We start from the raw sequence: 24,739 nt of genomic DNA, 5'->3' as shown, positions 1-24,739 counted from the left end.
GATGCTTATCTGATACTTTTGAAAGCATTTCATCTGGTTTTTACTTTATTGATGTGAGACATGAATCACAATTCTGCAGACACAGTAAATCCAGAAGTAAATAATGGCTGAAAATTATAACTATGAAATTCTGAAGGAATTCTGTGTCCTTACATCAAAATCCCACCACTCCTTTTTTACGACTACACATCCAAACTGACTTCTCTCCAGAAGCTGCACTCAGTGCTCCACAAAAGGTTGTTGCTATGAGTTGTGCTTTCTTTTATTAGCTTCCTTCATATTGTTATGATCTTATGACAAATTTATTTGGCTCTCATTACTTTAAAAGCGATTCATAAATGGCTCCCTCTGTTATTAATTATGTAAACATTGAGCTGCTGTGTGAAGTCTATTTGGGGTCGTAAACAATTCACACTGAAGTCTGATTGCAGTCAAATTTAATTAGTAAAATGAAAAACCATGCAAAAATAAATAAATAAAAAATTTGAATTTTAGCAAAAATTTGATTTGAACCCCAAGTCTTGTGTGAATAAAGACAAAGTAAGGTTAAAACAACAAACTTGTGTTATTGGAATCTTATGTGCTGGTGTGAAGTTGTAAAGTGAAAGAAAAATCATACAATGCTCAGATTTTAAACAAATAAAAATAGTCTGAAAAGTTTGCAACAAGAAGCTCCTGGGTTCGAATGTCAGCCTGGGGATTCCTTTCTGTATGTACATGTTCTCTCATACTTCTCCTAACCTTCAGGTTAGGAGGAGCTTCAGGGATCCTCAGCTCAGGTGGGAGAATCTGCTGACTGACATCTCTTAATAATTTACACCATAAATCTGGATTTTTGGGGGTAGGAAGGAAGTGCTGAAAGACATTCTCTTTGCCACAATAAGTAAAGTTATTGTGGCAAAGTTTGCCACAAACTGATGCTCGAACTTCAGATGTCTGTATGTCTTAACTGTTCATTTCAGCATAATAACCCATCCATGAATATATCTGTGTTCATATAGGAATTTTGTGCCCAATATTTTCTTTTCACTCCTTCACAGCACCACATCCTTGCTGCACTCAGCAACAGTGCAGCAGTGTAACTAGAAAAAAGGCAGCATGGGTCTCAGCTGTGAAAGAGCACCCACATGCATCACTGCAAATCTTTTAGCCTATTAAATATAAATCAAAAGTCAGCTACACCTCTTAGCCAGCCCTTACCTGAACCAAGGTTACGAGGACAGATGTTATTTTTACCTTCTTGTTTTTAGAAGGAAACAGAACGACCATATGTCGTGCAGGGTGAGTAAAGTGACTGTGAGAACTGGCAGCCATATTTAAAAATGCCCTCAGTTACATTTAAGACTGTGGGATATTTTGTACATATTGATCTCCATAGTTCATTGCAAACACCTACGTTCCAGGAAAAATAAAGTAAATTGGCATGAAATGGGGCAATGAATTGACCATGCAATTATACTTGTGTTGAGTTCTGTGTGTACTCTGTGGACTGTGTGTGGGGGTATTTAATATGTGAGTATGCTTGCCCCATAAACCTTTGATTTTTTCCATGCAAAAGGTTTTATGGGTTGTATAAAATCATGCACTTCAGAGTTCTGCCTGCTCCTAAGAATGGAAAAAGAAAATCTTTTCAATCTTGTGTTATCTGACTGAGCCCTGTTTGTTTGGGTAACTATATATATATATCTATATATATATATATACATATATATAGATATATATATAAAATCTTTTTTTTGTGGACATTTTTAGTTCAATGTAAACCATGTGTGGGCTTGAAACCCAAATAATAATCACAGAGAATTAATTCAAATTTGGAAAACAAATTCAAACTTACCGTCAATACTTTATTTATTTTTTTTTAAAGAATATTTTTCACAATTTGCCATATCGCAGACCTCTAAAATACTGCAAAAAGTGTGACTGGAGAGCGATTTGATGGAGCGCACATGGAGAAAGTGAGCCGTGGAGTTAAAACTTCTGGATCTTTGCCATGTGGAGCCTCGGATTTGGCTCCCACAGCAACCATCTTGAGGTTGTGGTTTCATACCCAGTGACTTTACTGAGCCACTTCACTGTTAAGTACACACATAATAAACTGCTTTACTTGACAGCTGCACAGCTAATTTCACACCTCGGGGTATACCTTAAAGTTCTGAGGTTTGTGTGTGCAGCAGCTGCCTTCTGCATGTGCTGGACTCGGAGCCCATCTTCCCTTTTCGTCCTAAGCAGAATTGTAAATGACTTGTGGGTGTTGAAGAAGATCACATGTGACATTTAATGCGTAGGGTTGCTGGCAACATGTGTTAGTGTCAGTGTACATTAACCTCCTTTCAGAATGGGACCATTTTTGATTCACAGGCAAAAAGAAAAGGTCATCTTTTGAATGAAATATTATCTGGCATGTTTTATTTCTTTGGACTTAGAGGGGCCTTATTATGCAAAATTCACTTTTTGCATGTTTTTATTCTTCCATTTGGATCTCAATGTTTCTAAAATCAAGCCAAAGACTTAAAAAAAATACACGCAAAAGCAGTTATTTGCAATGACTTAATGTTTTTTGGTGTCTGGAAAATGAACCTGCCAATTATTGGGTCACACTGCACCATTACTTTTAGGTTACAGCCCTGGCAACCCAAACAGAGTTCCAACATGTTTCAACTGGTTTTACTGCTGTGTTCACTGTACAATGGTTTCTGTTGTTGACTTACCATCTAGAAACCAGTTTCTGCATTCTTGTTGATTGTGCAGGAGCCTCCATGTATGCTTTTCAATGATGTATGTGTGTATAATTGCGTATCTGTTTTCAACCATTGTAAATGTCTATTTGGGGAGCGTGGCCATCAGTAGCTTATTTGGATTTAAAGTGGCCCTAAAACATTGGCAGCAAAAAAATATAAATGTAGTTAAATGTGACTAAAATCTTCTTATCTAAGAATGATTTAGCATAAAATAAGAATGATTATCTAAGAATAATCTTAGGTGGAACTTTGAATTTGCTGAGTTCATTATATGAGCTACTTCTTACTGCAACACTGCAACAATTTCTTTTCTATCACCCATAGACATATCTTCACTTGTTCAATGAAGCATATATGTCACCTAGATCAGGGATGTCAAACTCCAGTCCTCAAGGGCCGCTGTCCTGCAACCTTTAGATGTGCCTCTGCTGCACCATCTGAATAGAATAATTAGGTCATTAAGGCTCTGAAGAACTGATCTACACAAGGAGAAGGTAATTAAGCCATTTCATTCCAGTGTTTTGTACCTCTGGCACATTTAAAAACTGCAGGACAGCGACTGGAGGACTGGAGTTTGAGACCCCTGAACTAGATCACCTAAAGGACCAGCATTATGTAAGGCTAGACATAGAATTTTTTGAGCTTTACATTGTGTTATAATGTTACTTCCTCATCAAAAACATACTAGGAGTGTTGATTAGATTCCTTCATGCATGTTTGAGAAATCCCCTAATCTCCACGGCAACCATTCAGCTGTGCAAACCCCTGGGAGGACCTACCCATGCCTTTGAAACACAGCTTCTCCTCTGAGCTGCAGTTTCCAAGCTTTCACACTTTTGCCTCACAGAATAGCCCTCCCTGCGACTCCATCACTCAAATCCTTCAGACTAGCCAGAAGCAATTAGCAAACACCTGGTGGAACTGTGAATTTGCTGAGTTCATTATATGAGCTACTTCTTACTGCAGCACTGGTAAAAAATTTGTTAAAGAGTTAATAGAGGAGCCATGTTGTGATGACTTCCTGAAGGCAGAGACTCAGGAAGAGCAGAAACTTCTTCAAAAGACAGAGGTCCAATTTTGAGGCGCTAAATTATGAAGTCAAATTTCTCTTCAGTTATATTTTATAAATACAGCATTTTTATAACAACTAACGATAATATAGTCACTTGAGTGTGCTACAAAATGGCACTGTGTGGCTGGAAAATATATAATACTGCCCCTTTAAACATTAAATGTCAACCTTTAGCTGTCTGTGTATTTTGTTATCGACCAGATGATTCTTCCAGGCACATGTGAGGTCAGGATAAACGGCAGTCAGGTGTTGGTGGGCTGTTGTTAGAAAGTGGAGAACAGAGGTAAGGAGTGTGAGTTGTGTGAGGAGGTGGCTCAGGTCAGGGCTGATCCCTTAAAGATAATCTCCCTATCAAGGGATTTGTTTTTCTCAATTGCCCCAGGGCCTCTTAGCCTGGTTTAGAGGTCAGTTCCTTCACATGGAAAGGCTTCCAAATCTGCCTTTTGGCAAATTTTATGCAGTGCCAGGTATTGTGTGAAGCTAGTGGGAGGGAACAAAGTCAGCTGTAGACACAGCTGAAACATGAACAGCGGGGGAGATCAGGCCTAAAGTTCATCCACGCTACCAAAACCCAAGGATTTGCTTGTGTAACAAAACCAGTTTAAGTGTCACTTTGAAGTGGTCCACAAAGGTGTCGAATGGATATTTTCCTGTGTGTATTTAGTGAGATCAAAACCAGTTACTGTGCTTGCTTTCGCTGTGATCACATAGCTTAGATTCAGATGGAGGATGTGATCTAGGCCACTGAGCTGATATCTCATGTTCTTTCATGTGTTAAACATGTTGTGTTTATCACCCGCCTCTTGTTTGCATTGTTTCTCGATTTCCCATGTCTGGAAAGCAACTTGATGCCTGACTAAGTATTTCTCAGCATGTCAGCTTTGTTACACGTTGTATTACAGCTGGCTTTGTTTAGTAGATCAAATGATCTTCAAAACTTGATTCTAAAACAGAAAACTTGAGCTCTTGAAGAATTTTGAAGCTATTTTTTTTTCTTTTTTTTTTGTTTCACTTCAGTCAGTCAAAACGTCACTACATGGATTTATTGTGAACTGTTTGAACCTGTTCTGAGTTTTCATTTATTGAATAGTTTTGCTTACGTCTTTCAGGATTCAAAAATTATTTAAATAAATCTGTAAAGCAGTCATATTAACTCTGGAAGAAATCCACAGCTCATTTGGGAGAATCTTTTGACAGAACTCTTACAATCATAATCAATAAATTAGAATAATATTGAAAAATTTATTTATTTCAGATGCAGTTTATTAAGTGAAACAGGTTTTCAAACCTTTAATTCTATAAGTTATGTTGATTTTCTATTTACAGTTACTTAAAAAATTATATTTACGTTTGGAATATTACATCAGACCAATAAAAAACATTTTTTAAAAACAGGAATGGAGTGAATGAAAAGTGTGCATTATGTATGCTTAAGGTTTATTTTCAAAAAAATATTTTTAATCTGATGATTGGGTCTCAGTAGTACACATATTCTAGTTTATTAATTCTAATTGTATTAATGATTTATTTCAGAAATGTCTTATTAAAAATGTAAAAACTGGTACAAGCTGGAAACAAATTATGTTTCATGTAATTATATTTAATATTACAAACAATATTTACTCAGTACTGAACAATTAAAAAGTTTAATGGAACATGAAAAATCTGGAGTTCGTCCAAATTGCAATTCTGACTGTTTTATGGTAAACTTGATTTGAAGCTGGACCTGTAGTTTTTAAGATGGGTTTAGACACTAAATTGGCCGTTGGTGCATTTAAAACAAATATTATCGAATAAGTGAAAATATCAATGAATCATCACAACTTAGTTTTTGTTCAACTTTATCCAAATTAAGAGTCTGATATTCAGACCCTTAAAACTTAATTTTAAACTAGCTTTTCTCTTATTGAAACAACTTCCTTCTTGTAATTTTAGGACATTCTTCTGGTAAAATTTTGTTTTTATTCTGTTAATATTATGGCAACATTCTCGTAATTAAACAAATATCATTATACCCTCCGAGGCGAGGGTGTAATAATTTCAATGACCTCACAGAAGGCATGATTGAAATAAAAACCACTTGTAATTTCTTTTTCAGAAAAGAAAACAAAGAAGAAAATAATTTATTAAAACTGTATCTTGTGTGAAAAAGTTTTTTGATTTTATATTTATGCCATATCTGTTATAGGAACCAGAGATACGTAAAATATTCTTACAATTGAACCCATAATGTTTAGCATAATGGTGGGCGATTAAACCAGGAAAAGTCCTTTTCTTTAATTTTATTGTATATAGTTGTTGTTACTTCCACTAACACAGACTCAGTTAAGTTCCTATGTAGAAAGTATGAATGGAGCATTTGGCACACAGTTGCGTCTTGAGCCTAAATTTACACTGTTTGGATGCGATCGGTTCCTCTGCCTTTGGCAGGCGCAAATTAAGGTTGCTCCCATCCCTGATGATCCTCCCCACGCCGTAATAACATCCTGCCACATCTCCCACAGATTTACGCTCGCCAGCTTTAAAGCACAGCCAAAATATCGCAGGTGATTAATTTTATTCATTTTGTATGACAGTACATAATTTATGTCAAAATGGTCAAGTGACTCAGCTAGTTAGAAAGTGATGACTTGTACTCCTGCTGGCCTTAATTATTTAATTCAGCTGCAGCTGCTCCATAGAAAGAGCAGCAGAGACAGGCAGGCAGTGGATGTTTATGTTCAGACATGCTGGGACCAAACTGGGTACAGTGTAGCTCAGAATCAAACTGTTGTTAGTTTCTTTCAGCACATATACTGAGCCTGCATGAACTTCTTAAAGGAGAGTGTGTGTATTTAGCTTGTCTCCTTTCTTTGTTTACAGTCAAAGCAGGAGATTTATAGGGGAAAGGTAATCATGATTAGCCAATATAAGGGAAGGTCACTGAAAGTTTGCAAGCAAAAACGTGGGAGGGGAAATGAAAAAAAACCTTGCACAGAAAGTTCTTGATTTATTAGACATGCAACATCTTAAGGTTATAGCTTTTTTTTTTTTTATCAGCGCAGATTATACTGTAACCCTAATACAAGTGTAAAACAAGCCATGCAAAGAGGAAATCTCATATTTCTCTATGCTCAGGTACAGTGCCCAATGCCAGGGTCACCTTCGCTAGGAAAAATAAATCCCCTGTGGCTCTCTTACACTACCCATAAGACCTCTCTCCCTTTGAGAGGTGGTGAGTGGGTGTCAACCTACTGTTTATACTGTCTGCTCATGGTTATGTAAGCCATTTTGTCCTCTTTCAAACTAATCTACCTTTACCTTTCCAACATGCCAAGTTGTGTGTTACGTAAATATTCTTTGAAACGGGTCTAGCATAAGGTTTCTCCGTGTGCCAGGAGTGTGTATTACATAAAAATTGCAGGCCAGACTGTGGAGAAGTTGTGTGTTTGTGTGTGTTTTCCTGTCAGAGTCAAGGATGCTTTTCTTTCATGAAGGGCTGGTTCAGGGAGGTTGTGGCGCCTAATCTGAACTATCCCAGCTATAACAGCCTCTACAGTGAGGGAGTCGGTGTGTCTGCTCAAACACCCACACATACACACACACACACGTGTGCGCGCGCGCGCACACATTTATCTTTACAGTGGGCGGCTGGCTCTGCAGCAGTGCAAACAAAGCTCTGAACATGTGCGAGCAAGCATGTGTGTGTGTGTCAGGCACTGTTATATGCATGATGAGGACATTGTTTTTCATGACAACAGAGCTCTGTGTACAGTTCAGCTGCTTGTTTACTGACGCCGCCATGCTAATGTACTTATTTAGGTCACGCGGTTCTTTTTTAACTATGACAACTTTCTATGGCCAATTTGCTACATTTATTCACTCAGAATGATGATATCCTAATAAATTCAGCGACCTCCCTGCTGATCAGCAACCTTTAAAGCAAATTAATCTTTAGCTGCAGCTACATTTGCTCACACTGAAAAAATTAGGAAAGCCTACCATTTATTTTCAGTACATTTATTCAGTGTGCAATGAGAACTCATTAAGTAACAACATTACCAGTAACACATTTATTAGCACTCCTTAACGAGTCCTAAAAATTAAGTGTTGTTGAAGTGTTGTTTATTCTTAACTTCTATAAAGTTCATCAGAGTTTCCAGGAACCTTTATTTAGTCATCCAGGACTCTTTGGCAAGAAACATGACCCGTTTAGCCATTATTCAAAATAGGAAAGACAAAAAACATCACATTCAACTCGAAGGCAGCTGTCTTGATGATTTTAAATCTGAAAATGGCTGCATGGAAAAAAAAATCCAATAGGCATTTTTATTTGACCTGTTTGGGATAATAAAATTATGGACGAAAATATAAAACAGATTCTACATTGAACTTGACAAAAATTTCATTGTAATGATAGACGATATGGAAACATTTAATATTAATAAAAGTATCTGCAACTATAGCTGCATTAACCTGTAATGCTTGTTTTCAGAAAACAGGCATTATAAACACATAGTCAATTAAAACATTTCCTTACGGTTTGGTCTGCTTATCAGGAAAAAGGGACAAAGCAATTAGAGCAAAAGCAAACCATTTCTAAAATAGGTTTGCTTTTGCTCTAATTGCTTTTATTATGCAGACATGTTTTGTCTTGATTTTTGAAAAGGTTTGAGAAGCAAAACTGTGTCTGACGGTAAAACTGAACACGTTTGCTCTGAGAGATCTCAGATTGTCTGCTTAATTAAAGCTTTCCATACCTACAGTCACAGCAAAAATGAAAAGTCTCCAAATGCCATAAATTCTTCAGAAAATTGCAGTGCAGGCTGTATAAACCAGATTTTTGTGAGTAAGGCAAAGCAATTTTTTTTTTCTGTCTTACCATCTCGGGTGTAAATATTTGTGCTTTTGTTTCATAACAAAAGTGTCCACTGTTGTACCAAAGTACGGTGGTGGATCTGTGATGCTGTGGGCCTGTTTCTCTAATAAAAACATCAGGTGTGCTCTCCTAGAAACTGAAGACAGGGAGTTTCATAAAAATGATCTTATTCATATTCATATTCATATTCATATTCATATTCATATTATTATTATTATTATTATTATTATTATTATTATTATTATTATTATTATTATTATTATTATCTTCATAAAAAGATAATAGAAAGAAAAGAGTTTTTCTCTTATGTTGTAAAAAATGTTAAAAGAGAATACCAAGTTCTTTTTGTTGGTCAGAGGTATTAGCAGCAGGGGTACAAAAAGTTATAGCACACTTACCGCCATTAAAAAAGTAAAAAGGTTGTCCTCTTCTGATTCAATGGACTCAATTTAAAGTTGGATATTTCAGCTGCAGCAATAAAATGTAATTTAATAGCTTTAATCTATCAGTGTTGTTTTTATGATGATCTTTTTTGTTCTGTTTTGCTTTTTGCTTTCCCTCCCCTGCTGGAAGACAGCACAGACATTTCAGCCATTTAAAGAATGCCCCCAGTGTGACATCTGAATTGCTTCTTGAAAGACATGAGAGCAGTTTAAGCCCAAACATCTGTCCAAAGTTTTTTGTCCTCACCAATTTCCTTTTTTCGTTTGATAATTCATTCATATTTCCCCTAAGCGGATAAGCAGTAAAAGCTTGTGTAGAAGAGTTGGGAGATTAAAACAGATGCTTGTAAATTTGGGTGAATATAAACAGCCGTTTGTGTATTAATCTGCACCGTCATGGGAAATAAACAGTAACTAAATCAGTTGTTAGCTTTTGTGTGTTATCTCTAAAGATGAAAGGACACTGAAAACAATGAAACTGCTGCCCTGGGGTTTTCTGTGTGGAGAGAGAGAAAAAGGCAACAGGAGCAAAGACGGAGGCCTCTTTGATCTGCGTAGTTAGTCTCAGTGAATGAGTCTTAGACCGTACCCAGAAATAGAGGAGAGCAGTCCAGAAATAAAGACCTCAAACACTTTGTGCATTGAACTGTCCACAACCAAAGTGCAGAATATTACCTGGTGAATATTTAGTGAGTCGCACTGTGGAGCAGCAAGAAAATCTGAAGGTTTGACTCTTGGCCTGGTCTCTTTCCTTATGGAGTTTGCATGTTTTCCCCAATTAAATTCAATTTATGGGGCGTGCTGTGGTGGTGTAGGGGGTAGTGCGACCCACATTTGGAGGCCCTCTGTCCTCGACGCGGCTGTCGCGGGTTCGATTCCCGGACCCGGTGACATTTGCCGCATGTCTTCCCCTCTCTCCTTCCCCCTTTCCTGTCAGCCTACTGTCATATAAGGGACACTAGAGCCCACAAAAAGACCCCCTGGTGGGGAAAAAAATAAATTAAAAATTCAATTTATGTATATAGCACCAATTCACAAGTGTCCAATTTTTTTTATTATTTAAATTAAATCAGACGTACATTCCAATTGATCCAAGTTATCAAACAGTAGAATAACTAAACCTGTAGCAGCATAACTATAGAAATGGCTCTAGATAGACGAAACCTCGTCTTAAAAGTGAACAGGATGTTTTCTTCGTAGACTAAAATAGGGAGCTGATTCCACAGACGAGCATCTTTATAACTAAAGGATTCCACTTTTAAAAATTCTAAGAACCGCCAGTAAACCTGCAGTCTGAGATTGAAGTGTCTGTTTGGAACAATCTGATCAGATTTATATGTGAGATGAAAAATCTTAATATCCTACACTGTTTTAATAGGGAACCAATGAAGGGAAGCTAAAATATGAAAAACAGGAACTTCAGAAGGATTGCTGCAACATTTTCGATCAGCTGAAGGGTTTTAGCTGCATTTTGTGGTCTTACTGACAGCAAACAATTACAGTCATCTAGCCTTGAAGTAAAAAAAATGCATGGACTAATTTTTCATCTGGAGGAGTTTGTGTCATAAATGATTCCTCAAAAATGAAGAACAACCACTCTAACCATTCTCTTCATCAATCATAAATGTTTTCATGTTTTCAGTCAGATGCTTCTATGAATCCACTGTAATACTGACCTCTACAGGAGATCCTTCTTCCCATCTACAACAACTCTTTCAAAAAATTGCATGAGTTACATCAGCATTTGTGCTGGGATTAAAAAGGTAGTTTTGAATTGAAATGAATTGGAGATAGTCACCAATCCCCTGCAACTAATAATGCCATTGGTTTCTCTTTTATGACTTCTTATTCTTGTGTTTTTATGATGTAAAGCCCTTTCAAAATATCCCTTTTGCTGACATGTACAAATAAACTTGATTGTTTGATTAACAAGATTTTGGTAAAGGTTTAGCATGGAGTTGTTTCAACAAATACCTGCTGCAAAAATGTAAAAAGTACACTCCTAAATATGTGTACAAACCATTACATAAATTAATTTTTTGATGGAAGAAGCAGTGACTTTGGAGAAGTTCGACTTTTAATTTCAGAACATTTATTCAGTAAGAGAGAACAAAAATCCAATTTTAAGTCGTTATTGTTTTTCACAATATCACTGGTGTCACAGTTATTGGGACACCTGCTGTCAACAAGTTTAGTCTAAAGCTCCTTTGGGTGTGTTCACATCTGTAGTTTGTTTACTTTGGTATGGATAAATTGATTAGTTTGTTAACCTGTAAAATTTTTTGGAGGTTTGGGTTCTTCTCAAACAGATGTGTCTGCAGCAGGAGAACCAGATGTAAATATACAACACATTCTCACACCCGACTCGTCATATATTGACGAGTTGGGACGCCATCTGACCATGCGTCACATATTGACGCGAAGGGTATACCCTTCGCGTCAATATGTGACGATTTTTTCCTTCACCGTAAAATTTTGATTTTGACGATTTTGGAAGGTCGCATGTTTTACATGGATTATTTACGCGAATGGTCCTCGCAAACACTGCCGACACTTCAAAACCCAAAAATTGGTTAGGTTTAGGGCAAAAATTACGGTAAGGCATCAGGTAAAACCCTTCGCGTCACATATTGACGCGAAAGGGGTACCCCTCGCGTCAATATGTGACGAGGACGGAACCACCATGCGTCAATATATGACGAGTTGGGTGTGAGAATGGGTTGAAATATAGGAAGCAGATGTTGAGTTCGAAGCCAGCAGAAATCAGAGAATTTAATCACATCATAAATGTGTTTCTGAGTACTATTTCAGGGAAGGTTTTCCAAGACACATGGCAAATGATTTTGAGAAGAAAATTGCATATATATATACCTTACATAAAAAACACCGTTGTTTATTAGCTTGTTTACACGACTGTGTCCAGTAATGCAAACCTGGATACTGGAAGGAGCTTAGCTGAAACTTGCAGAGTGCATCTAGTAGATGTGTCAGCTTGAGATCAACCATAAACGGTCGTTTTTATCCAAGTTCCTTTGTAATTCCAGGGTTTGTTTTATGCAGATTAAATGCCCTTACATGGACTTTCCTGCCTCATACATGGATGGGATGCTTCCATATTTAAAAACTTATTATGGAAATCTAAAAGAAGAGCATGTGGTGGAACGTCAAGTCATGCAACATCTTTGAAGTATTTGTGTTTTTATGCGCTTTTGTTCTAATTATCACATCAATATTGGGATCAAAAAGGTATTTTACTGCATCAGGACTGGGTATGCTACTTTTGCCACGATGACACTACATCCTTTAAATTTTTTTCGTATTTCGCCTGTTTTTGAATACAATTTCAATGCTCCGTTGATCGCTCCAATTGGTCATAGCTTACATAGTTTACATAAGTAATGACAAAATAGGTCAAGATGTGAGTTTCCGTTTCAGTTTGAAGCACTCAGTGTATCCGGGCAAATTACTATTTACCTGTGCAGAAAGCTTTGTCTAAATTGACACTAAATAATGTTCTTATTGTGTCACTTCTGCAGTATTTGAGTAACAGTTGTGCTGATTATGTAGCAGTGGTGATATACACGGTGTGTAAGGGTCAAAATTAATGAGTGATCAATTCTGAATGGTGTATTTTCAAATGTGTAGGAAGACGATGCGGTATTATGTTTTTCTACGTCATTGGAACAAAATATTTTTTTAAGTCTCGTCTGACCAAAACAAACAGTTCCAGGTAAAATCCCAGTACAGCTTTGATGTTCAAGCTGATGTTTAAGTGAATTTTACCTAAATTATTCTCAGACAAAATGAAACCTAAACATAACATTGTTTTTGTTTTGTTTTCTTCCTCAGAGAGGCTCTGTGATGCAGAGACCTAATAATCATGCCTTTCTATGACTTTGAAGCTTTATTTTGTTTTGCTGGCTTTCTTTAACTAATCCAGTCACTTTATAACAAGAATTCGTAATTGTGGCTCTCCTTGGAGATATTACAACTATTTAAAAATTTTATTTTTATGCATGTTTCGCCCTTTGAATATCTCTTTTAATTTGATGTTATGCTTAAAACAATTTTTAAAGGTATAAAAAGTGTAGGAATTTTAGCTTTGTTAGCGACAAACCGTTAGCTGGTCGTGGTGTTCCCAAGACAAAGTGGTACCAGTTTAGACAGTGCTTCACCACCTTTGATGCAAAATATGGTGACTTTTTAATAATTTGAGATCTTGTTCCACCTCTTTCTGTAGTTTGAGTTTTCATTTTGCAAAAAGAAAATAACTACTTTGTGATTGTTTGCTCACTTTGCTTTGGTTGCTTTTCGGCAGCTGTTTCTGGTGCACAGTCACTGCAGCCTGGCCTGTCTACTCCGGTTTCATAAGCAGAAAGTGAATGACCTATATACTTCTCTAAGGGAGGGGAAGTCACCTTGCTGGTTGACCAGGAAACAGGCATGCAGCATGCGAAGAGGTTTTAATGCGTGGCACTATTAAAGGAGTTGACCAGCGACTTAATATTGTAGGCAGACTTAGAAACAGACCTAGTTTTTTGCTGCTCTTGTTGTTGTTGGCTGGAAATCTTTCCAGGATTGCTTCTCTTGGCTTGTGTTGTCTCCTTCCTAACATCACTTTGTGTTGGTGTGAGAACACTAAAGTACAGAGAAGGATCCAGTGCATTAACATGCTGAAAAACACATCTTGACATGGACTGAATTTGCACACACAAACACTCACCTCAGGTGAAACCATGAGGCCCCGTGCCAGAAAGATCAAGCCAGACAAACACCTCACCAGAGACTCCTCTAAGCGTCCTAACAAATTGAATGTGTGTGTAGACGGACAAGAGGGAATTAGATCAGTGGTCGTGATTGTATCTGAGTGTGCTGCGGTACACCTTTCCAGCTCGTCCCCTGGAGGAAATGTGCTTGCAGGGAGCAGAGACAGAGAGAGGATGAGGAGAGAGACCCGAGCAGCTGGTTTGATGGAGGCTGTATGAAGAATTTTAACCAGACAATCACCTTGCATGTTATTGATTGGGATGGAAAAGAGGTAATTAGCACAGAAAAGAGGGAGAAGCTGAGGCCACTTTTGATGTTTTGATACAAAGTGTTCTCTCCTTGTACCCATCCACATGTTTGTGTGTTTTGTGTGTCAGCTTGATGGGAAATGCTACATCTAAGATTAATCTATAACTTTATGGTTACAACAAACTATGAATACACAAAGCTCTTAAAGCTGCAGTGTGTAACCTTTATACAAATATGTTGTTTTCCACGGCTGCACAGTTGTGAAGTTGGTACTCAAGAAGGTCCTGGGTTCAAAGTCCAGGATCTTTCTGCAAGGAGTTTGCGTCTTCTCACTAGGTTCTCCTGCCGCAGAACAAATAGATGATCAACAAAGCAAACTCTGGTCTGCCTACAAACCTAGATGTTGGTTTGGTTGAAGTGAACACTGGCACGGTTCATATACATATATGAATGCCAAGCGGACTGGAAAATGATCAGAAAGTACTAAGTGGACAATAGCTCAGGGAATTTTGGGTAAATTCAACCAAAACAAACATGCATGTCTTATGCTTCCGGGAGAAATGACTTGTGGTCTTTTGCCCATGACAAAAGAGAAATCTGACACCACTTTATTGATGTTTACATTTCATGAAGAAGGAATTTGCACTCAGGGAGGTTTTTGTGTTGTTTTCTTAAGTACTTCTTTGGTGCGGCGCTAATTTGACCCGGGGCGATGTGAAAACGAGTCCTTTTGCTCTGGAGTGTTTCGTGTTGAATGCAAAGCAGCTTGGATACGAGCGACTTTCTGATTAGAAAGTTCTCAAATGGCAAAAGATGAATTTCTCTCTCCTGGTCAAGAGTTGAACTCTGTCTCAAGAGAGAAGTTGAAGGATCTTGTCTTGTTTATGGCTGATTGTGGAATGAGGAGGTGATGAAGAGGTGAATCAGGGCTTTGCATTCTCTGTCTGTCTTGGTCTAACAGCTTCAAGAAAGAGTATAGACAGAAAAGGAAGTTCTTAATTTACCAGTCCGTTTACATTTTGACCCTGACCTTCAATCATGATTCATACAGGGTGTCTGTGCGTCTTTAAAAAGTCTTAAAATGTCACAAATTCAATAGAAAATTTGTACATTGGCTTCAAATACATAATTCAGAGGTCTTGAATTTTGATGTAATCTGACTATTCAATCTACCTATATTACATGTATATTTTTTCTTGTGGGACAAAAGTTTGAGTCACAGTCAGACATCTTCATTACGAGGCAGTTGAGGTAACCGCTAGCTGTTAATAAGCCTTTTCAAGCTAACTTGCTACGTTTTGTTTGTCTATCTTTGGTAAGTGCAAATTTATCGGCAGTTGGCAGGACAATATTTGCCTTTCCCACCACCTTACTTCTGTTGCCAAAGCGTACAATGCTTTATGCATTCTGTTCAAAAAGCTTGGCACAACTTTATAAAATATGTCTTTTTTTTTTGTTACATTTCTGTCCAGATATAGGTCTTATATTTCATACATAATGGTCTTAAAATTTAAATTTGTGTTGGTAAAATTTGCAGATACACATCATAGTATTCATGATATAAAGAAGGAAGATCCCACATGAAAGAGACTGACAAAAATGAGCTATTGCCATAGAACTAAAAATTTACTGGACACTGACCTAAACTCTTAGCACTGCTTCGTCTACAACCTTGTCTTGAGTCTGTAGGTGACCATGGAGAAAGATTTTCAGAGATTTCTGAAATATGCCTGGATGTATCAAGCAACAAAACGTCAAAAAAATGTTTGGACTTTATCTTCTCTGGCCCATTACGTCAATAGAATATGAGGATGAAGCTCTAAATCACCAGTAGATATTTTTCTACATTCAGAAAACAGTCCTCTTTTTTTTTTGTATAAGTCACTGCTTGCTTTCAGGAAGACTTTTGAAGACTATACCCTTTGATCACAGCTAATTACTGCAGCCATAAAGTTACCTTGAAACTTTAATATCTGTAAAAAATCCAGAAAATCCTTCCCTGGTTATGAGCTTTTTACTGTTGGACTGAGGCCAAGTGGAAAACACTGTCCCATGGTCAGAAGATTAAAAATGTGAATTTGTTTTTGAAAATTATGGTTTGACATTCTGTTCAGCTAATGGGCGATAAACAAGTCAAACAAAATAATGTATAGGGGTGCATTAGTGTCCATGGTTGGAGATGTTATCTGTAAAAGCACCTTTAAAGCTGAAACACATACAAGTGTTATAGGAATTGGAGCATCTCATAAAGCTCTCAGGTTAAGGCATCTTCACTTTCATCAAATTCAGGTTCCTCTTGAAGGCTAAACATAATGGTTAGTCAAAGCACAGCCACTCCCAACCATTAATGCTGCCATTAACTAATCAGTCTTCTTCTTCTTTTAACTTTTTACTTTCCATCAACAGGAATAATGCTGCATCAGTTCATCTGTTTCTCTTTGTGCATTAGATCTGTCTTCTCAAACCCCCAGGTGGGAGAAGACAGATCAAACTGTCTTCTCAAACCGTTTGATCTGCTAACAGTTGCTCAATCAACTGTTTTGAGACATGTTCTGGTTCTGATGGAGGTTCCTTCTTGTTAAAGGGGAAGTTTTCCTGTCCACTGTCACCACATGCATGCTCAGTATCAAGGATTACTGGAGACTCAACAACACTAAGCAAGCGCTTGTCTATTGTTGCTATGATGCAGTCTGCTGGGTTTCCTTAGACAGAACTTTTTCAACTTAGAATTTTAAAAAATTCTGAAATAAAAGAAAATTAAAGATTTAAAAAGAATTGACACAACAAATGGTGCTTAGTAGGAGATTTATTTATTTATTTTTTAGAGAAAAAATAAAACTTCTTGGTAGAACATATTTACATACAAAAATTTGTTTAAATTGTATTTCAATTCTAAAATATGTATACATGTACAGTTTTGAAATAATCACAGCTCTGAATACAATTTGCCTGTTTGTGAGTATATTTACTCCAGTTGAATTAGTTGATGATTATTTCCATAATCAGTTGATCACAATTAATCAGGTAATTATTTCAGCCCTGGTTCTAACAGATTGTGGAACAAAGTAACACCAGCATCAAATTATTCATTTATGAAAACATTAAAAAGGCTCAGCAAAGAATCAGCAACTTTGATATTTGACACTCCATCACCATCTAGAAATGTGCCTTGTTTGGAGGAAATCCTCCCAGATGGTGTAAAAATGCAGTTAGGAAAAGAGATAAATGTTTTTAAAGTAAACGTTGCTATGGATCTGGAAATAATTCAACACATCCATCAGTTCAGTCACCTCTCTATTGATTGTGAATGAGAAAGTAGAGCAGTCCTGCCATCTCACAGAGAATGCTGTACAATCTTTAATCTTGAATAATATTTCGTCTTTCTTTTTTGTCCATTTTACAACACTTTTTCCAGTAATTCACCCATTTTATTCTGAAAAAGGTGACGAGTGGTTTGGTTTAGGTTTGACATCCTGTTCCTTGTCTCACTGCCTATTGAATTTAAATAATCTCCCCTATAATTCTGTCAGCCTCATCTCTGTAAGCCCAGTGGAGCCATAAATCAGAGGATCTCAAAATCCCTTCTCTCTCTTTTCCTCTCTCTGTCAAGAGACATCTTTATAACCAGCCACATTGAGCTGCTGCTGTCGTTCGAATTGTAAAAATAAGGCAACAGTCAGTCAGGAATTGGTTGACATCTTTAATAAAATCCTTCGTTAATTGATGCCCTAAAATTTATTTTTCTGTGTGTCCTTTCAGCTCAGCGCTCAGACAACCTTCCTCAACGGCCAAAGTGTGCCTGGTCTGTGGAGACGAAGCGTCCGGGTGTCACTACGGTGTGGTGACGTGTGGAAGCTGCAAAGTGTTCTTCAAAAGAGCCGTGGAAGGTAAACCTGGTTTCCATCTTTACAGAAGTTATCATTGGACTGAGTCTTTTTTTTTGGGTTTGGTTTTGGTTCATTGAGAGAATAAAAAACAAACAGCATAATAAGAAAGTAATACCAATACTATTGTGACAGTTTGATGCTGTGATTTTTGAATATTTTAATTCAGATCAACTGAAAAATACTAGCACTGCTAACCCACCTCATTTGCTTTTGTCGCTCCTTTTCAAATCTCTTGAGAGCTATGGAAGAGAGATGTTGGAGCTAGAGATGATTTGAACTTACTTCTCTCTCTGCTCTTTGGTTTTGCTCTGCATCCATCAAGCCTCTGTTTCAACTCCTTTGGGATTTTGGGGTCATAGGTCAGGTATTATCTGAGCTTTGGAGATGCTCAGATAATACCTGACATATGGTCAAAATTATATAAAAAACAATTTGTTTCATCATAACAAATGTCTCAAGGAGTAAAAATCTTTCCGGTAGCACAGTTTCCAAAACCAGAGTAAATATTTGTCCAGGTTTGCAATACCTCAATCAAAAAAATTATGATTAAAAGTCTAGAATAGAACAAATGAGAATGAACCTAATAGAGCTGCTGCAACAAGCTGCCACAATTAAAAAAATAAGACAAAAAGCTAGAAAAAAACATACATTCTCTCTAACTATAAATAAACTAAGAAGACCTGGTTGGCAGAAACTCTACAGAATATGGAAAGATCGAATAATAATGTATTGCAATTATTAATTCTAGGAGTTTCCCATCATTCATCACCACAGAAAGCATTTAGGAAAATCTCTTTATGAGTTTAATTATGTTTTGACTGGATGTAAAAGCTATGACAGAGTAGTTGAGCCATATTAGTAATAAAAAACAATAACTATAAGAATGAACTTTAAGAGAATAAAGTTATAAAATTAAAGAAAAGTCGATATTATGATTTATAAAACATTAAAATCAGAATATTATGAGAATAAACTTGCATGAGAATAAAGTCATAAATTAGTCAAATATTACGAGACTAAAGTATCATGACAATTCTATTAATACTACAATATTATTGTCATATTTTGACTTTATTCTCGTTATTTTATTTATTTTCTTCACGTCAATCAATCAATCAATCAATCAATCAATCAATCAATCAATCAATCAATCAATCAATCAATCAATCAATCAATCAATCAATCAATCAATCAATCAATCAATCAATCAATCAATCAACTAACTTCTTACATAGCATTAGAAAAATTTGGTTGCAATGACATGAGTCAGCCTTCTTGTCAAACAGGAAACTCTATATTAACAATAAATATAGATATAAATATAATATGAGAATTGTCTGGTGCTCAATACTTCAAAAGATTAAAAACCTTAAAAATAAACAAATGAAAAAAACTCTAAAATTGCATCCTCATTAGAACAAGAGTAAAGAATAAAAATAAGCTAGAAATAAAATGATATTAAAACTACGCTAAACTGCATTTTGGTGGCTCGTGGCAACAGGAACAAAAATGGTTTTAAGTCGCTCAGCTTTATATCTGTGGCCTAAATACTCCGTTGTAATAAGCAGACTTTGCTTATATTACTATTTTAATGTTAATTTATTTGTCTCTGCAGCCTTTGTCTGATCTGGGTTACATTTGTCATTTGTTATTATATCACCCTTTAAGTCTTTTGTCTAATGCTTGTGAGCAGCTATTAAAGTTGGCCCCACTTCCCGACTTCCCAATCTGCAGTCCTGCAAATAAAACTCTGCCTAGTGCCTTATACAGCCTTGGGCCAGTCCTTTCCCTTCAAACTAATGAAGTGAATATTTAAGAGGTTGTTCAGATTTTTAAAGAAAGGTTCTGGAGAGAAAGCATGCTTTTTTTTTTTTGCTTTTTTTTTCTCCCAAATCATTCCTAAAATAACCAAATATAAGCTTTCAATTTTGGGAGTGTGACCTGTTTTACACAAGCATAATGAAAAGCGGGGGAAAAAATCAGTAGGGAACAGCTCTTAAGTTATATTTAGCTTGGGAAAAATATCAGCCACAGTCATAATGTGCTTTTCATGTTGCGCCTGCTGCCTGAGGCCTTGGCCTAACTCATTTAGATGAGTGTTTGAATGCAAAACACATTGAAAACCCCAGCGCTTGTGAGAAGGGGAGAAATGTGTTTCCTGCCAGCGCTTTGGGTGATCTCCTGACCACTAGAGGAATTGCAGTGATTCTCAATGAAATCATGCCCTAATTGAATGATATTTACACATTTTCATTGCCGAGACTTGAAACCAGATTATGTGTCTGTGGTTATTAAATTAGACATGCCATAGCTGCTGCTTCAAGGCTGCCAGGCAGATAGCTCATGGAAGATGTGAACGATACCGCGCGCTAGTCAGGTGAAGCCCTGAACAGAGCTCCCATCTGTGTAATTATGGTATTAAAACCACATTTGTTTCAGCCAAATAACTGCAGCCGTGCAAACTCCGAAAGCAAAGTGTGCAGCGTAGTGATGTCAACTTGTGAGCTGTTACCTCATTTGACCTCTCCACAGCTGCTGCTGAGGTGGAAAAAAACGAGAGGAAAGGCGAAGCAAAGCAAAGGATGAAAATAGTGCGAGAAGGATTTTGCAAAGTGAAGGGAGATAGAGGACGGTGAAACGGATACAGCGAGGTGGGGAGGGAGGAGGAAGGACAAAGAAAAAGTCAGACAGAGACGGAGAGATAAAGGGAGGAGGAGCTGGGAGACTAAGTAACAAGGAGAGGGATGGAAAGTGATGTGTCAGCAGTGAGAGGTGTAAGTTAGGACGTGAGGAGACGTTCTGCTCCTCCTCTTTCCCAACTGTCTTCCTCTTTCTCCTCCTTTTTCCTCTAAAAAGCAAAACACGGACTTGGCATGCAGCATATGGAAAGAGAGAGTGTAGGCATCTGCAGATGGGGTGCAATCCAGACCCGTGCCTAATTTCTCTTGGCACAGTGGCCCCCAGGGGACACAACCTTTCAGCCGGCTGTAGTTCATTAGATGACTGAATGGCTCACAGTCCTTCACCGCCAAGCTGGTTAGCATTCTGCAGACAACAAATCAGATAAAATGATCTGATTGTGGGAAAACTTGTTTCACTTTTATCTGTGGCAGACAGTTTAGCTTTAGGTGGCTTTCGTATTGCAGAGCTGAACCTGAACTCTCCTGCTGTATTTAAATTGAAACCATCTGTTTAGAGCTTCTATTGGCCACCTGGGCCTTTCAGCATCCAAATATAGTCCCAGTCAAAGGGACAAATATTCACTCTTTTTAAGTTTGCTCAAAAATCTCACATTAAATCGGATTAAATGTATCCTGCTTTAGGTCAGTTACCAAAATTATTTCCATTTGTTAAATTTCAGAATAATAAAAAATAATTTTTTTAAGTTTTATATTTTTACTTATTTTCAAATCTACCAGCTTGCAATTATTATTAATATATTATTTCTTATAATCGCCTTATAAATTGGGTCAAAAGCTCTGATTATTCTTCTGATAAAATAATTGTTCCATTCCCCTGACAAAGTTGGCATAAATGAGTCATTCTGTAGGCTTTCTTGCTCACACTCTCCTTTTTTGTATATTTTTAGCTCATTTATTATAGGACTGAGATCTGAAGGAACTCAGGTCCACAGATCCTGATGCTGCCACCCCCGCATATCATAGTTGGAATGGTTTACTGAGGGTTGCAAGCTTCTTCCATTTTGTCCATCATGAAACCACAAAACAGGTCACCAAAAATTTAAGATTTTGTCCCTGTGTGAATTTGAAAACTCTAATCACAGTTTTTGTTTCTTTTGATAATGACTTCTTCCTCTCTGAAAGGCTTTTCAGTTCATGTAGGTACATAATTCTTCATTCTTGACAGTGGTTGTTCAGGAGGCTCTACTTTTGCTTTTCAAAGATGTGTGATTGTATAATTGCGCATTTGTTTGCACCCATTTTCATGTCTGAGTGTAAATATTGAGTTGGGGGTATGTGGCCAGCTGCAGCTTATTTGGATTTAAAATGACAAAAGAAAGCAGCTCAGTTTGGACGGAGCTCAAATTAGGCAGAACTAAGCGGGATAAAATGTTTAAGAATGATTTAATGTGATGAACATGTGTTGTACCTATTGTGCTAACCTGTTCAAGGCAGCATAATAGGTCCCCTTTAAGGGGTGCATTTCTTTTTGCCATGGGTGTTTCTGAACTGGGTATGCAATAGATTTATTGAGTTTGTCAGAGCTGGGTGCATCTGCTGCGGATCAGGATCTAGAGCTACTGATAATAGGATAAAGTTATCGCATCAAGACACGCTCAATAACCTAAACGTTTGTGGTCAAATCCATGTCTTATAATATGGATCTTTATTTTAATTGCTATACATTCATTCATTTTTCACTCCTACGTGCTTCTGCACTGTCTCCTCTACTTAACAAAAGACCAGTTTGTTGATGTAAAACAGCTGCGCTCAATAATCGACTCCATGCGGAGCACATTTGGGAAGTTCAGTGCCAGCTTATTATTCACATGTCATCAGTGGCTTGGCATGTCTGCTCTTCATAATAACACCAAATTCTGCTTTTAGCTCCGCCTGCTCAAACCGACACTGATATTACATATATTGAACTTTTATGGGCTCATTTGGTTCTACAGTCTGGCTGGGCTGCGGTTTCCATGGCACTCGTGTCAATCCTGCTTTGAACTGGCTCTGCATAAAAGGTCGTCTGAGGACACCAGAGCAGTTTCTGCTTGAACGGCAGCTCAGCCGTCCAATAAGGTGATTTTCTCCGCTGGATTGGACTGTAAGAAGCCTCCCACCGCTGCGTAAGCTCTTCCTGTTGTGTGTGCAGGACGCTCACGTGACAGCAGTTGGAAAAGAGCCATTTACTCCAACAGAGATATCTGGATCCCTGCTCTTAACTTGTCTCACACCAGATATTGTTTGAATAGAAAGCGTGCACAACATGTCAACACTCTCCCTGTCAGTTTGTAAATCTCAAAGCTGTTAAGTTTGAATAAAGTCGAAGGCTTCAGGAGGAGTTTAAGACAAATGTGTGTCTTAAAGTGGGCCTACAGTAATGACATGCTCCTTAACTTTTATGTGCTGTTCTTTCAAGCTGCGTTACTTTTTTAATAATCTTTGAAATTTGTCTTGCTTAGTGGTTGCCCTGGTTTTCTGGAGGAAAAGTGAATAAGAAAACATTCATGAGGTCCGACGGTTAAAAGAAAGAAATTTTACCATAGAGGAGTAAATATTCACACATAAAAAAAACAGAATTTCTTGACTAACGTCACATAGTTACAAGAAAAAAATTTGAATATTCCTAAAAAACTGACAATTTTTTATGATTGAAGGTTAGAGTAACAATATATTCTGTGACATTACTAAATCAAACATTTGTAATTTTTCCGGAAAATAAATTATTGTAACAAAGTAAAATTACTTTCATTTTAGGTTCAATTCAATTCAGTTTATTTATATGCACCGAAAAACAAAATCTTCAGTATTTTTGGTCTAGTTTCTAGGGCAAATATCTTAATACACTTGAAATAAAACAAAATTAACTTACAAGTAATTTTTCACAAAGATATAGGATCTGGATTTCAGTATATAGTACCTTAATAAAGTACTAGTTCCATTGGCAGATTATTTCCCTTATAACATGGGAAAATTTCTTGTTATATTTGGAATAATCTGCCAATGAAACAAGTATTTTTCATCAAAAAGAAAGAGTAAAATTGAAAAGATTTGAAGCTGGTGATCACTTTACGTCTGCCATGTTTGATTCAGTAGCAGTGATACGACATAATGCTGCTTCTTCCATGCCGTCAGTTCCTCTGACCTGGACTGACCCACAAGTCTCTCTGGTGGATATAATCTGACCTGCATCTCTTCCTGTTCCCCGGTGATCCTTTTGTTCTTTGACATCAGTGTGGGTTACACCTTTACTCTGCAACCAACCGGATGTTCTTATTGAAACTCAAGCTGCAATTTTTTGTCTACTTTAAAGACACAGTTTGAATGCAGAAAAATAACATGTTATGTTGTGCTCTAAATTGCATTTAGACATTAGGATGTATTATATAATCATTAGAAGAAGATAGGAGAATAAAACAAAGATACTTCAAATTCCTTTCTTCAAATTAAAGATACATATTTGTGAAATTAAATCTTTTTGTAAGGGGCATATGAGAGCCATTGAATGTTTTTGTATTTCACATTCTCACCTGTCACACTGAGGCTGAAATGATGACTAGATGCATTTCATGTAGTGCAGGTAAAGCAAAATGGAAAAACCTTAGCCTTTATGTATTGTAGAGGAGAATACACTAGTAAACAAATTGGAGTAAAGATTGTTTATGTTATGTTGCTACTATGATATTGCTAGGCACGAAAACATTGTCCTTATTTTGTGGTTGTTTATGTCCAATTAAATAAAGTAGCAGTAGATCGACATGGCAGCAATTTTCGGGACATTTTAATCTCCAACAAGTCTTCTTTTCTTGAATCCTCTTCCACACATACTGTGACACATGCCTAAAATATATCTTAAGCCATTTCATGTCAGTAGTGCCAGTTCATAGCTACAGTTATATTAGTGCCCGATGCCAAATCCATTTTTAGACTTCCATTAGCGTTGTTGTCATTCTTTTCCTTTGGTCTCTTTGGTCAGTTGTGTGTGGCTATTGCTGCGTTTGCATGTTTCAGGTTGAGGCTCAACATTTCTGGGTAAATCTG

General features: G+C 37.1%; 1 protein-coding gene across 2 annotated transcripts in view; it reads left to right on the top strand.

The window, feature by feature from the left end:
• Window positions 1–24,739, top strand: part of nr3c2 (nuclear receptor subfamily 3, group C, member 2) — a 97,067-nt gene that overhangs the window by 34,645 nt on the left and 37,683 nt on the right. For both annotated transcript variants that reach the window (XR_006370435.1, XM_044114680.1), the window contains exon 3: window positions 17,890–18,017. Coding sequence is in view for 1 of the 2 variants with exons in the window: in XM_044114680.1 (XP_043970615.1) it covers window positions 17,890–18,017 (128 nt within the window). In the remaining variant the exon portion in view is untranslated. The remainder of the gene's footprint in view (window positions 1–17,889; window positions 18,018–24,739) is intronic.

This window comes from Gambusia affinis, linkage group LG04 (genome assembly GCF_019740435.1).
Source record: "Gambusia affinis linkage group LG04, SWU_Gaff_1.0, whole genome shotgun sequence".
NCBI lineage: Eukaryota > Metazoa > Chordata > Actinopteri > Cyprinodontiformes > Poeciliidae > Gambusia > Gambusia affinis.
This window is presented reverse-complemented; position numbering and strand designations above follow the sequence as displayed.